This window comes from Stegostoma tigrinum, chromosome 5 (genome assembly GCF_030684315.1).
Source record: "Stegostoma tigrinum isolate sSteTig4 chromosome 5, sSteTig4.hap1, whole genome shotgun sequence".
NCBI lineage: Eukaryota > Metazoa > Chordata > Chondrichthyes > Orectolobiformes > Stegostomatidae > Stegostoma > Stegostoma tigrinum.
Window position 1 is genome coordinate 101,873,663 of NC_081358.1, and position 14,139 is coordinate 101,887,801.

The following is a 14,139-nucleotide window of genomic DNA, read 5'->3' on the forward strand; positions in this document are numbered from 1 at the left end:
CTGATATTTGCTGATCATTCAGTTTGTTTATAAGAGGGCTCAATGTGTTCTTTAATGAGCGACAGCACTTGCGTAAACTTTAGGCTCAACAGTCACAGTCCACTGAAGTGTTGTACTTTAACCATCAACTAATGTATCAGCTGTGTATTTAGTTCACAGTGGTTGGTAACTGAAGAGTAGGAGTAGCCAAGAGAATAAATCTTTTGTAAGTTCCATATGTGAAAGTAACAGATTTTTTCTTTTACCCCAAGCCCTTCATGTCTTTGACAAAGACAATGAAATATAAAACAATGTGTTTTTAAAACAAGCTCAGAAAAGCCCCTGAGATAGTAGGAACTGCAGATGCTGGAGAATCTGAGATAACGAGGTGTAGAGCTGGATGAACACAGCAGACCAAGCCACATCAGAGCAGGAAACCAGATGTTTCGGGCCTAGCCCCTTCTTCATTTCTTATTAGCCTCCTGTGTTCTTCCAGCTCTACACCTTGTTATCTCAGAGAAGTCTCTAATGCCTTTGCTGTGCAGCTTTATTATACATAAAGAAACATTGCCTCAAATGGTGTTTTATGACCTTCACACCATCACGAGGCCATGTAGAGCATGAATACCAGCATTGACAAAAGGCCTGTTTCGATGTAAGGTCTGAGTAGGACTGTTTGCTGACTGCACCATGCTTGGTTCCATTACTATTCCTCAGATAATAAAGGAGTCTATGCCTACCTTCAGTAAGGTGTGGACAATACCCAGGCTTGGACTGGTGAGTGACAAGTAATATTTACATTACATAAAAGATCATCTCCATCTAGATGGTCCTGATTGTTGTTCTCGGGTTACGTGCACAGAGGCAGGAAAATTCTCAGCTCTCTGAATCTGACCTGTGAAAGTGGCAATGCTCACTTCCCATTTTTGGTCAGTGGGATGGATTGGATTAGGAGCCAAGCCAACTGACCCAGGAGGAGCTAAGGATGCTGCCAGTTCTTGAAAGTGACTGGGCGGAAAGTCTGCCTTGGGACTCCAGAAGCCTGGCCAAAAGTTAAAATTAAAAATATAATATAAAAGAATCTTCCAGCCCTCATCCCTCACAATACTTCTTCAATTCACCTCATCCCACAACTACCCAAATTCAACCCATGCCACCTAATGCCCTCCATCACTTTGCTATAGTTCCTCATGCTCCTAAGCCAACCTATTCCCCTCTACCTATCCCTCATATGCCCATGCCAAACTCTTGCCTATTTCACCCATCACTTTTTCCTTCTGTGCTATCATGCTCACTCACCTTATGTGCACAAAAACCTACACATGCTGGAACAAAGCTAATGTTCTATTATTTAAAGTTCAATATTGAATATTGTACTTTGTTTTGAAAGGTACCCTTTAAAAAAAAACTGACGTATTTTGACACTTGTCTCAGGCCTTGGCAGGTCAACAATTTACAACACTTCTTGTTAGGTCTTGACAGTATTTTACAAGCTGGACAAATCCAAGGGATTTCTTAACTTTTTTTTATTGATTCATGGGTGCTACTGGCTGGCCAGCATTTGTAGTCCGTCCCAAGTTACCCTTGAGTAGATGGTGGTGAGCTGATTTCTTGAAGCACTGCAGTCCATGTGCTGCAGGTAGATCCTTTGCTGTTACTGTGTATTTTGACCTGACGACAGTGAAGGAACAGTAATATATTTCCAAGTCTGGATGATCAGTTGCTTGGAGGGGAATTTGCAGGTTGTGGTGTTCCTATGTATCTGCATCTAGATCTTTCTAGATAATTGTAGCTGTGTGTTTGGAAGGTGCTGTCGAAGGATCTTTGGTGAATTTTGTGCAGTATCCCTTATCTTATAGACAGTACACACTGTTGCTACTGTGCGTCAGTTGTGGAGGGAGTGGATGTTTGTAGATGTGGTGCCAATTAAATGCGTTGCTTTGTTCTGGATGGTATCAAGCTTCTTGAGTTTTGTTGGGGCTACACTTACCTCAGGCAAGTGGGGAGCGTTAATTCGCAGTCCTGACTAGTGCTTTGTAGATGGTGGACAGGCTTTGGGGAATCAGGAATTGAGTTGCTCGCTGCACTATTCCTAGCCTCTGACCAGCAAGTTCATTTTAGTTTGCTTCTGGTCTGGCACTCCCAGGATGTTGATAGTGTGGGATTCAGTGATGATAATGCCATTGAATCGACAGTGGCTAGGTTATCTTTTATTGGTGATGATCATTGCCTGGCATTTGTCACACGAATATTACTTGCCAGGATATTGCCCAGCTTTTATTGCATGTGCACAAATAGTGCTGAACATTGTTGTCATCAGCGAACATATCTGCATCTAACCTTTTGATTCAGGGAAGGTCGCTGATGGAGCAGCTAAAGACGGGACACTCCTGTGAGGAACTCCTGCAGGTGTGTCCTGGGTTGAGATGACCGACTTCCAACAACCACAACCATCTTCCTGTGTGCCACGTATGACACAAACCAGTAGACAGTTGACTCTCTGATTTTTATTGATTCTAGTTTTGCTGGGGCTTCTTGATGCCACACACAGTCAAATGCAACCTCAATGTCAAGGGCTCTCATTCTTGCCTCACCTCTGCAATTCAGCTCTTTCACCTATGTTTAAACCAAGGCTGCAATGAAGTCAGGAGCTGAGTTGCCACTGATGTAACTGTACTGGAAGAGGTTGGCTAGGGGAGCAGCAAGCTCTGGAGCATAAGTCTTCAGTACTAGTGCCGGAATGCTGTCAGGGTCCATAGCCTTTGCTATCTCCTGTGTCTCCAACAGTTTCTTGATTTCACGTGTAGCGAATTGAATTGGCTAAAGACTGACGTCTGCAATGCTGGGAACCACTGGAGGAGGTCAGGATGGATTATTCACATGGCACTTCTGGCTGAAGACTGTTGTGAATGCTTCAGCCTTATCTTTTTGCATTGATGTGCTGGCCTCTCCCATTATTCAAGATCGGAATATTTGTGGAGCCACCTCAGTGAGTTGTTCAATTGTCCACCACCATTCACAACTGAGTTTGCCAGGACTGCAGAACTTAGATCTGATCCGTTAGTTGAAGAATTGCTTGGCTGTGTCGATCACTTTCTGCTTGATCCGCTTCACATGTAAGTATGCCTGTTTGGTAGCTTCACCACGTTGACCAATCATTCATTGCTAGGTATGCCTGGTGTTACTTCTGGCATGCCCTTACACTCTTCATTGAAAATGGGTTGATCCATTGGCTTGATGGTAATTGTAGAGTTGGGAATATGCTGGGCTGTGAGTTTATAGATTGTGTTGGAGTACAATTCTGCTGCTGTTGGTGGCCCACATGGATGCCCAGTTTTCAATTGTTAGATCTGTTCAAAATCTGTCGCATTTAGCACTGTGATTGTGCCACTCAACAGGCTGTGAGGTGTTCTCATTGTAAAGGCAGGCATTTAACTGTACAAGAATTATGCAGTAGTTACTCTTATCAATACCATCTTGGACAGATGCAGGCAGATTGGTGAAGAAGAGGTCGATTAAATTTTTATGCATTATTGAATTCCTCATCACCTGCCACAGACTCATTCTCATAGCTGTGTACTTTAGGACCTGCCAGCAAGATCAGTTATGTTGCTGCCATGCCATTCTTGGTGGTGGACATTGAAATCCCCAACCAGAGTACATTTCATGCCCTCGCCACTCTCAGTGCTTCCTGTAAGTTTGCTCAACATAGAAAAGCAGTGTCATCAACTGAGGGAGAACAGTATGTGGTAATTGGCTGGAGATTTCCTGTAGCCATGAGACTTCATGATGTTGGGAATCAATGTTGAGGAAACCTAGGGCAACTCCCTTCTGACTGTGTCATCACTTAGACTCAGAGTTATACAGCACGGAAACAGAGCCTTTGGTCCATCTCATCTATCCCACCTGCTCTAATTCCATTTGCAGCATTTGGCCCATATCCCTCTAAGCCCTTCCTATTTATGTGCTCATCCAGATGTAATTGTACCTACGGCCTCGACTTCCTGTGGCAGCTTGTTCCATATACGCACCACCCTCTGTGGAAAAAGTTGCCTCTCCGGTCCCTTTTAAATTTTGCCCCTCTCACTGTAAACCTAAACCCTTTAGTTCTGGACTCCCCTACACTGGAGGGGAAAAAAGCCTTGGCTATTCACCCTGTCCATGCCGCTCATGATTTTATAGTCCTCTACAAGGTCATCCCTCTCCTTCCAACACTCCAGGGAAAATAGCTCCAGTCTCTTCAGTCTCCCTGTATTACTTAAACCCTCTAATGCCAGCAACATCCTTGTAAATCTTTTTTGAACTCTTTCAAGTTTAACAACATCTTTCCTATAGCAGAGAGACCAGAATTTAATGCATTGTTCTAAAAGTGGCCTAACGATGTCCTGTACAGACATAATGTGACATCCCAACTCCTATCCTTAATGCACTGATCATTGAAGGCAAGTGTGCTAAGTACCACCTTCACTAGCCTGTCCACCTGTGACTCCAGTTTGAAGGAACTGTGCACCTCTCCCCGGGTCCCTTTGCTCACCAATATTCTACAGGGCTCAACACTAACAGTGTAAGCCTTGCCCTGATTTGCCTTTGAAAAATGCAAAGCCTCAAATTTATCTAAATTAAACTCTGCCACTGTTCGGCCCATTGGTATAAATGGTCAAGGTCCCAGTGTACTCTGAGGTAACCTTTTTCACTGTCCACTACACCATCAATTTTGGTGTCATCTGCAAGCTTACTAACTATGCCTCTTATTGACCTACAAATCATTTATGTAAATGATGCAAAGCAGTGGACCCACCATCAATCCTTGTGGGACACCACGGGTCACAGACCTCCAGTCCAAAAAACAACCCTCCACCACTATCCTGTGCCTCTGACCTTCAAGCCAATTTTGTATCCAATTGGCTAGTTCCCCCTAAATTCCATGTGATCTAACCTTGCTAACCTGTCTACCAGTTGGAACCTTGTTGAAAGCCTTGCTGAAGTCCATATTGACAGCGTCCTCCACTCTGTTTTCATCAATCTTTGTCACTTCTTCAAAAAACCCAGTCAAGTTAATGAGACATGATTTCCCACAAACAAAGTGGTAATGACTCTCCCGGCTCAGTCCTTATCTTTCCAAACACATGTAAATCCTGTCCCTCAGAATCCCCTCCAACAACTTACCCACCACTGATGTCAGACTCACTAGTTCCTTGGCTTTTCCTTCCCACTTTTCTTATGACACCACGTTAACCAACCTCCAGTCTTCCGGCACCTCACCTCTGTTTATCAGTGATCCACATATCTCAGCAAGGGGCCCAATAATCTCTAGATTCCCTGGGACACAATATCCACCATTATGCATTTTGAGACATCCAGCACCGCTTGTTCTATAAGATGGTCACTTTTCAAGCTGTTGCTGTTAATTTCCCCAAGTTCTGTCGCTCCCATATCCTCTTCCACAGTAAACGCTCATGCAAAATACTCCTTTAGTACCTCATGCATCTCCTGCGGTTCAACTCATAGGCGCTGTTGTTGATCTGTAAGGTGCCCTATTCTGTCCCTAGTTACACCTTTTTCCTTTATAGAATGTCTTTGGATTCTCCTTAACCCTGTTTGCCATCCTGATTTTCCTCTTAGGTTTACTCTTCCTGTCCTCACGCTCATCTAGGTCTTCACTCAGTCTCAGCTGTTCATACCTCACATATGCCTCCTTTTTTGAGATCAAAGTCTCAATTTCACTAGTCATCCAGCATTCCCTAAACCTACCAGCCTTTCCATTTGCCCCAACAGGAATTTGCTGTCTCTGAACACTCATTACTTCATTTTTGAAGGCCTCTCAATTTTCATCCATCCCTTTGCCTGCAAATACCTCTTCCAATCAACCCTTGAAAGTTCTCGCCTAATACTGACAAAATTGGCTTTCCTCCAGTTTAAAAATTTAACTTTCAGATCAGGTCTATCCTTTTCAATGACTGTTTGAAAACTTATAGAATTTTGATCAGTAGCCTCAAAGGGACTACCCAGCTGACACCTCAGTCACTTGCACTGCCTTATTTCCCAAGAGAAATTCAAGTTTTTTTCCCTCTCCAGTAGTACATCCACACACTGAATAACAAAATTTTCTTGTCCACACTTAACGAATTCCTCTCCATCCAAGCCCTTAACACTATGGCAGTCTCAGTCCATGTTTGGAAAGTTAAGATCCCCAATTATTACAACCCTATTATTCTTACAGTTATCTTCTTACAAATTTGCTTCTCAATTTCCCCTGTCTATTGGGGGTGTCTATAGTACAATTCCAGTAAGGTGATCATCCTTCTCCAATTTCCCAGTTCCACCTATATAACTTCACTGAACATTCTTCCAAAAATAACCTCCCTAAGTATAGCCATAATGTTATCCTCAAACAAAAACAACCAAAAACAGCACTTCCTGCTTGTCTTTTGCCCCCAGCACCCCCTCATTTCTATCCATTGTATGGTGTCTATGTCTGGAATATTAAGTTGGTAGTCCTGCTCTTCCCTGAGCCATGTTTCTGTAATAACCATGATAGCCCAGTCCCATTTTTCCCAACCGTGCCCTGTGTTCACCTGGCTTACCTGTCAGGTTTCTTACATTGAAATAAATGTAGTTTAATTTATCAGACTTACCTTGTTTTCTGGATTGCTGTTGCGAGTTTTGACAATTTAACTTGCTCCTCTTCTCTGCTGTACCATCCTCAGACTTGTCTCGTTTTCCACTGCCTTTTCCCCACCAGCATCCACCCCCCCCCCCCCCCCCCCCCCGCCTCAGCCCACACCACTTACTAGTTTAAAGTCTCCCGAATTGGATCTGCCCTGCCAGCGGGACAGTACATATCTAGGGATGTGATGATGGTGTCTGGGATATTGTATTGGTTCATGAGTATGTCTATGTCAGACTTTTGCTTGATTAGTCTGTGAGATGGCAGTCTCAGTTTTGATACTTGCGCCCAGATGTTAGCGAGGAGAACTATGTAGGGTTGCCAGGGCTGTTTCAGCCATTGTTATTTCTAGCGCCTCGGTCGATACCAGGTGGTCTGTCCAACTTACAGAGCCATACTGCATGGAAACAGACCCTTTGGCTCAACTCATCCATACCAACCATGTTCCCAGCTGCTTGTGTTTGACCCATATCCCTCTCAAACCTTTCTATTACTGAACCTGTCAATGTCTTTTAAATGTTGTAACATATCTGCATCTACCACTTCCTTGGGCAATTTATTTCACATAAACACCACCCTCAGTGTGAAAACATTGCCCCTCAGGTCCCTTCTAAATCTTTCTCCTCTCGTTTTAAAATCATGCCATGTAGATTTGAACTCCCCTACCGTCTTTTGCAATTTACCTTATCTTTGCCTGTTGTGATTCTATAAGGTCACCCCTCAGCCTTCTGCACTCCAAAGGGAAAATTCCCAGCCTGTCCAGCCTCTTTTTATAACTCAAATCTTCCAGTCCTGGTGACGCCCTTGTAAACTTTTTCTGCACCATCTCCAATTTGGTAATATCCTTCGTATAGCAGGGTGGCCAGAACTATACACAGTGCTCTAAATGTGGCCTCAGTAACATCCTGTACAACTGTAACATGACGTCCTGTACTCAATGGTTTGAGCAATGGAGGCAAACATGCCAAATGCTGCCTTTACCACCCTGTCTACCAGTGATGCAACTTCCAAGAAACTATCAACCTGACCCCCTAGGTCTGTCTGTTCGGCAACACGTCCCAGGGATTTCATTTCTGTTTTGAGGCTTTGTAGTGATTGTAACAACCGAGTAGCTTGTGTGGCCATTTCAGGGGACAGTTGAGAGTCAACAACATTGCTGTATGTCTGGAGTCACTTGGCGTTCGGACCAGGCAAAGATTTATTCCCCTGAGGGACATTAATGAGCCAGATGGGTTTTTTCCCCTGACAGTGATTTCATGGGCATCATTAGATTCCTCATTCCAGGTGGTTACAGAATTCTAATTTATCAGTCCTGGGATTTGAACCACACTCCTCAGAATATTAGCTGTTCCTGCATAATCAGTCTAGTGATAGTAGCACTAAGCCATTATCTTCCCTCTATTAATGCACCTTTTACATACAATCTACACCACAGTTTACAATCCGAATAACACCTTATCTAACACACTGTCTGCAGGTGCCAGACTCAGATAGCCATTCTTCAACTATGATTATTGAGTGGCAGCTGTCTTTTTCAAAGCCTAGCCTGACTCTGCCCTCACTTGGCATTCACCTAGCAGTTGTTAGATAGGCATTAACCTTGGCTAACTTTTCAGTCTGAAATCCAAGGTATTTAGGCTAACTTTAACAACATTATATCAACTATCTCAGCAAAACTCTGCAATCAAACCTGGGAGCAATGTGGAAAGTGATGTAATATGTACATTCAGATTATCATATTGCTTTATATCCCCTCAGTGATTCACATTATGGGCTGCTTTCTGAGGTCAGCTGACTGCCATTATACTTGCTGCACAGGGCTGCCATCATGGATTTGCTTCGAACAGAGCTAAGTCTTTTATTAATAATTGACTGCATTATAACATGTTGGTTTTCTACCACTGCATTAATAACAGGGGCCTACTGGCACTAAAGAGACAGTAACTGTTTCAAATGAGCGTGACTGCGATGGAATGGCAAGAGAGGGTCGTGTCAACTCACAGTTCCCATGGCAGCTGAACCTGCTGACCCAGATTGAGGCTGTGCAGAATGAAGTAAACAGCAGAATGGATTTCATTGAGAAAGAGCTGAATGGTAAAATCAGTACTGTCCTGTTTCTATCATTTTCCTTTAACATACAAACACAAACCATTCAGCATCTTGACCTTGCTCTATCATTCGTCAAGACGATCACTTGATTCTGTGTCATGTATGTATCCTGCCATTTGCCTACACACTTATCGCTCTTCCTTATGTCCTCTTCACAACTTATTTTTTTACATATATTTGTGTCATCAACAAATTTACTTACCATGCAGACCCCTAATTCTAAGTCATTGATATAAATTGTATGTAATTGAACTCCCAGCATTGATCTTTGTAGAACTCCACTTGTCACATCCCATCAATCTGAAATTTACTCAGTTTCCTGTTAGCTAACCAATCCTCTACCTATGCAGTTGTGTTACCCCATACACCACGGGCCCTCGTTTTATGTAGTCCACTTTGTTGAAAGTCAGGTACCTTCTGCACATCTAGGTGTAGCACATCCACAGGTTCACCTTCATCCTCATCCTCAAAAAACTCCCAACAATTCAGTTGAACGTGATTATACTTTCTCAAAGCCAAGTTGACTCAGCCTGATTACATTGAGAGTTCTAAGTGCCTGCTTTATCTCCTAAATTTAAGAGTCCAGTATCATTGTATCATTATAATGATAACAGTTGTATCATGCACCATTCAAGTCGCACTGCAGACATTCACCAAGGCTTCAAAGTCAGCACCTTCTGACTCGTGACCACTGTCATCTAGAAGGACAAGGGCAGTAGATAAATAGGAATACCATACTGTGCGAGATCCTGTCCAAGCCGTGCACCATCCAGACTTGGAAATATATTGCCACTCCTTCAATGTTGCTGGGCTAAATTCTTGGAACCCCACCCCACAATATCATTGTGGGGGTAACTGCACCAAATGTACTGCAGCAATTCAAGAATGCAGTTCGCCACCACCTTTCTCAAGAGCAACAAGGAATTGGTAATAAGTGCTGGTCCAGCCAGCGACACTCGCATCCTGTGACAGAATTTTTTAAATAAAGATGCTCTGGTTAAATATTAATCCAAGAAAATCCACTCCAAAAAATGAGTTGGAGCAATGAAATTGCTAAATTTGTTTTAATAAGGATATAAGAGAATATAGAGCAAAGATGACAAAACAGACTTGATATACAGATCAGCCATGAAAGAAAGAGATCGTGGTGTTGAATAGCCTGCTCCTATGCCCATGTTGTTTGTTTCATTGTGGTACTAAATCAGTGAGAAAAAATATTCTGCATCACATTAGAGTAGAACGCAGTTGTGTTCGATGCCATTTCAAATGTCATCATCTTGCATGTTAAATTACCATGTCCATATTTATAATTTTAAATGCTTGAGTCAACCTGACCTGGTTTACAAGAGTAACCGACCCCTTGTGGTGGCTCAGTCATGTCTAAATTTAATTTCACCCTGAATTGCAAAAAAAAATAGTGTCCACTCCAGCCCACTCTGGTCCCCAAAATCCCATTCAGTTTCCATGAATAATATCAACTAAAAGATATTGTATAAAATTAGGACCAATTGTATTCCTTAAAATGAGCATTAGATTATGTTTCACACAAAGACTATACTCAGCATTAACAACACAGAATTGTTATGTTGCAGAAGGACGCCATTTGGCCTGTTGTGTCTCGGTGGCTTCGGGGCATTTTAACTTACTGCCAATCTCCTGCCTTTCCACATAACTCTGCAAATTGTTTTATTTAAATAATCATCCAGTCCGTTCTTTGATGCTTCATTTGAACTTGCCTTCACCATGTCTCCAGGCATTGTGTTTCATGTCTTAATTACTTTTCTCACCTGGCATCGGCTTCTTTTGCAAAATAATTTAAATCTGTGCCCTCCAGTTCTCGCTGATTTTAAGAACAGGATCATTTTCTTCCCATCTACTATGTCCCCTCCTGATTATGAAAACTTCTATCAAATTGCTATCTACCCAATATTTTGTCTATATTCACTTCAGGGACATGGGCATTGCTGACTGCTTTTCTTAACCATCCCTAGTTGCCCTTAGAAAGTGGTGGTGAGCTGCTGCCTTGAACTACTGCAGTCCATGTACTGTAGCTAAACCCACAATGCTATTAGAGAGGGAATTCCCTAGAGATCTGACCATTTATACAATCCAGGAAAAACAAAGTTTATGATAGCAACCACTGGGGAATTCCATTACAAAGTTTCTTCCAGCCCAAAAAATACCCATTGACCATTGCTGTGTGTTTCTTGTCTCTCAATAAATTTTGTATCCATATTGCCGCTCTCACTTTCATGACCTTTAATTTTTCTCTCAAGCCTGTTTTATGGCACTCTATTTGGAGATCTAAATGAAACACATCGATGGCTTTATCCTCAACAACCCTCACTGCTAGTTTGAAAAAATTCCAGAAAGTTAGTTAGACATGTTTTTCCCTTAACAAATCTATGCTGACTCTTCTGAATCAATCCTCCTTTTTAATTCTATCCTGAATAATTGTTTCCTAGCCACTGAAGACAGTCTGGCTGGTCTCTAATTGCTGGGCCTATCTTTGCATCCTTTTGAACATTTGTTTGCAACTAAGTCTAAGCCCTCTATAGGGGAAGATTGAGCAATTATTGCCATTCCACCATCAATTTCTACTCTCACTTCTGTCAGTATCCTTGGTTGCATCACATCTAGTCCAAACACCTATCAACTTTAAGTACGGACAGCTTATCTCCACATCCTTATCAATTTTAAACCCTTTTAGTGACTGAGGCTCCTCCTCTGTCACCATGGCTTTGGTTGCATCTGCCTCATAGTTAAAGTTAGATACAAAAAAGTTTATTTGATATCTCGACTATGCCTCTTGCTTTTAAGTGTAAATCCCCTTTTTGGGTCCCTAACCAGCCCCATTTCACTGTAGATGTCCTTGAAAAACACTTTGGGATTTCCCTTTATGTTAGCTGTGGTTTGTAGCACATAGTAAAATGGTAAGTAGTAGAAGTGTAAAATCTGTAATGGCCCCATCATCTCTGTGTTTATATTTAGATACAACTCTCACAAAGCAAGATGATTAAAAATATTTGACTGAGGAATATTCCCTTATTATTAAACCAGTCATATCTTCCCAACCAATCATGTAAGTTCCCTTTTGTATTTTTGACTCTGTTTGAACTTGTAACAATTTTTTTTTGTTCTTTTTTCTTGTTTTCTCCCACTCAATCACCTAGTTCTGGAAAGTTGGTTGGACTTTTCTGGGGAACTTGAGCCAACAGAACCACTTGCACGACTCCCACAGCTGAAACGCCACATCAAACAACTCCTGACAGACTTGGGAAAGGTGGAGCAAATGGCAAATTGCTGCTCTGTCTAGGAAGACAAGAATCGGTGGAGTAGGGAGGGAGACAGAAAAAGAACAATGGATTGAAAAGCACACAGTGGATTGGAACCACTGAGAAGCTAATGTTTCCACAATTTGAGTGTAGAAGGATTGAACTCTGACAATAACTTACAAGAAAGGATGAAACTGGAATGAAAAGCAAATGGCCGATTAGATATCGTACATCAGGCTTAAGTCAGAGCTTGTCTCTCATTCATAGCACTTGCAGCATAAAGTAGTCCCATTGTTTTGTGAGCACTTGCATACAGTACAGAGTATTATAATCACTGCTCAAGTGTGCACGCATTCCTTCACAACTGATCATGAAACTCTTCAATAACATTGTGGAAGGGTTTTCGACTGCTCAGTGAGCAGTGTATGTAAGATAACACAGACTAGTCAACAGCATTTTGTGATTAGGACTAACTGAATCTAGCACTTGTTATCACAGAAGCTGGAATTACTTCAAAACAGTACAACTCCTGAAGTCATAGGCTAGAAAACGACAGTTTCCTCAGTTGAGTCTGATTGCAGTGAAATAATGCAGAGATGATCAGCTTACGAGTTGGAAATTGAGGTTGCTTTAAATCACTGCAATGATATTCATTGTGTGTTCAGTGATAGTTGACTACTTAGATGTTCAACCCCAGGAACAATCTGGAAAGAGCTGCTTATTCCTGCAGTGTGGACATACAAGATCCTTTCTCCATCAGCTTCCCACCAGCCAAACTTTAGTTCCAATGTGAATTCTCAACACAGTACTTCTGCGTATATGGAGAGAAAAAGAAACCCTGATGAAATATATTGAAATGTGCTGGCTTTTTGAGAAGTGGACAGGGAGGTAGACGTGGAATAAATGAACCTTCATTGAGGCCACTGTTTCTGGTCAAAAATTGTATTGAGAGGTCCTTTAGTCTTAGTGCCACAGTTTGAGATGTTAAATTTCTGTATGACACTCAAACTCATTACAATTAGAAACCAACCTGAAACTTAACAGTAGTGAAAGTACAGTTTGAGGTGTGCATTCTTGCAGAAGACCTCAGTCTGTAAACCTCCTAATCTGAAATAATTTTGCCAAGTGGATGCAATTTGTAAAGACCTGAGCTGCTCCATGAGTTGTGTATGCTATAGTCTGATGCAACAACATAACCGAGAGGTTATTGTATGTGCCCACGTTCCAAACTCCAAACACTCCATCGTTCCTTCCTCGGTCACTGGCAGGTCGAAGAATATACAAACACAATTCATTTATCTAGCTGTTGACGTCCCTGAATCCTTTTCATTCTGAAACATGTGTTTTGTATACCATAATTAACTTATTTCTGAAAATGGTGCTTAAAATTGAGGACATGCAAAATAGGTGGAGTGAGGAAAATATATTAAATTGGGAGTTTGCGCACAGAAAGCCAGGAGGACTTGTCATTGTCTGGTTGCACCAGAAATGGTTCACTGGGAACAGTATCTGTAACCATGTCGGTACAACAGACTTAGTGTAGTTACATTTAAAGAAAGATATGATATTTGCAAGCTGTGCAAACAAAATCTGTTGATAAGGCAATCCAGTATTACCTTATATGGGTCTCACTTTTTTTTTACTGCTCAGAACACTCAGTTGCTCTTGTTCAGAAACACATGAGGTATAACAAAAGTGAATTGAGTGCCAGGCAGATGTATTTGCTATCAGGGTGTGTGTCAACAAAATGTATATCTCAAAAAAAGTGTATATTTGCATTATATATATAAAGTTCTGGAAGCTGAAGTTCGTCCCCTTTTCATTTCATTTTTCTGTGTATAAAACAATTCATTATGGTGTGTTTTTTAAATTAAAAAAGACAATAAACATTTAAGCAGCAGAATACATCTGTTTTACTATTCAGTAGCAATGGCAGTCATCACCAATCTGAAACCATTAGTCTCCTACTCAAGCTAAATTTGGAGGTACATTGAAGAATTGTTCCATACATTTAGACACTCCATACACTGCTGGGGAGGAAGCTTAGAAAAGAGGACGTTTGGCATTCAGGGCTGTTGGTTGGAAGGGAGCAGTGACAATTACTGAGTG

General features: G+C 41.8%; 1 protein-coding gene across 5 annotated transcripts in view; it reads left to right on the forward strand.

The window, feature by feature from the left end:
* phf20l1 (PHD finger protein 20 like 1) overlaps nucleotides 1-13,836 on the forward strand; it is a 119,060-nt gene extending 105,224 nt beyond the window's left edge. For all 5 annotated transcript variants that reach the window (XM_048528396.2, XM_048528400.2, XM_048528398.2 and 2 more), the window contains 2 exons: nucleotides 8,563-8,740; nucleotides 11,929-13,836. In XM_048528396.2, the coding sequence (XP_048384353.1) occupies nucleotides 8,563-8,740; nucleotides 11,929-12,071 (321 nt within the window). In that variant the 3' untranslated portion in view covers nucleotides 12,072-13,836. The remainder of the gene's footprint in view (nucleotides 1-8,562; nucleotides 8,741-11,928) is intronic.
* Nucleotides 13,837-14,139: the final 303 nt, after the last annotated feature.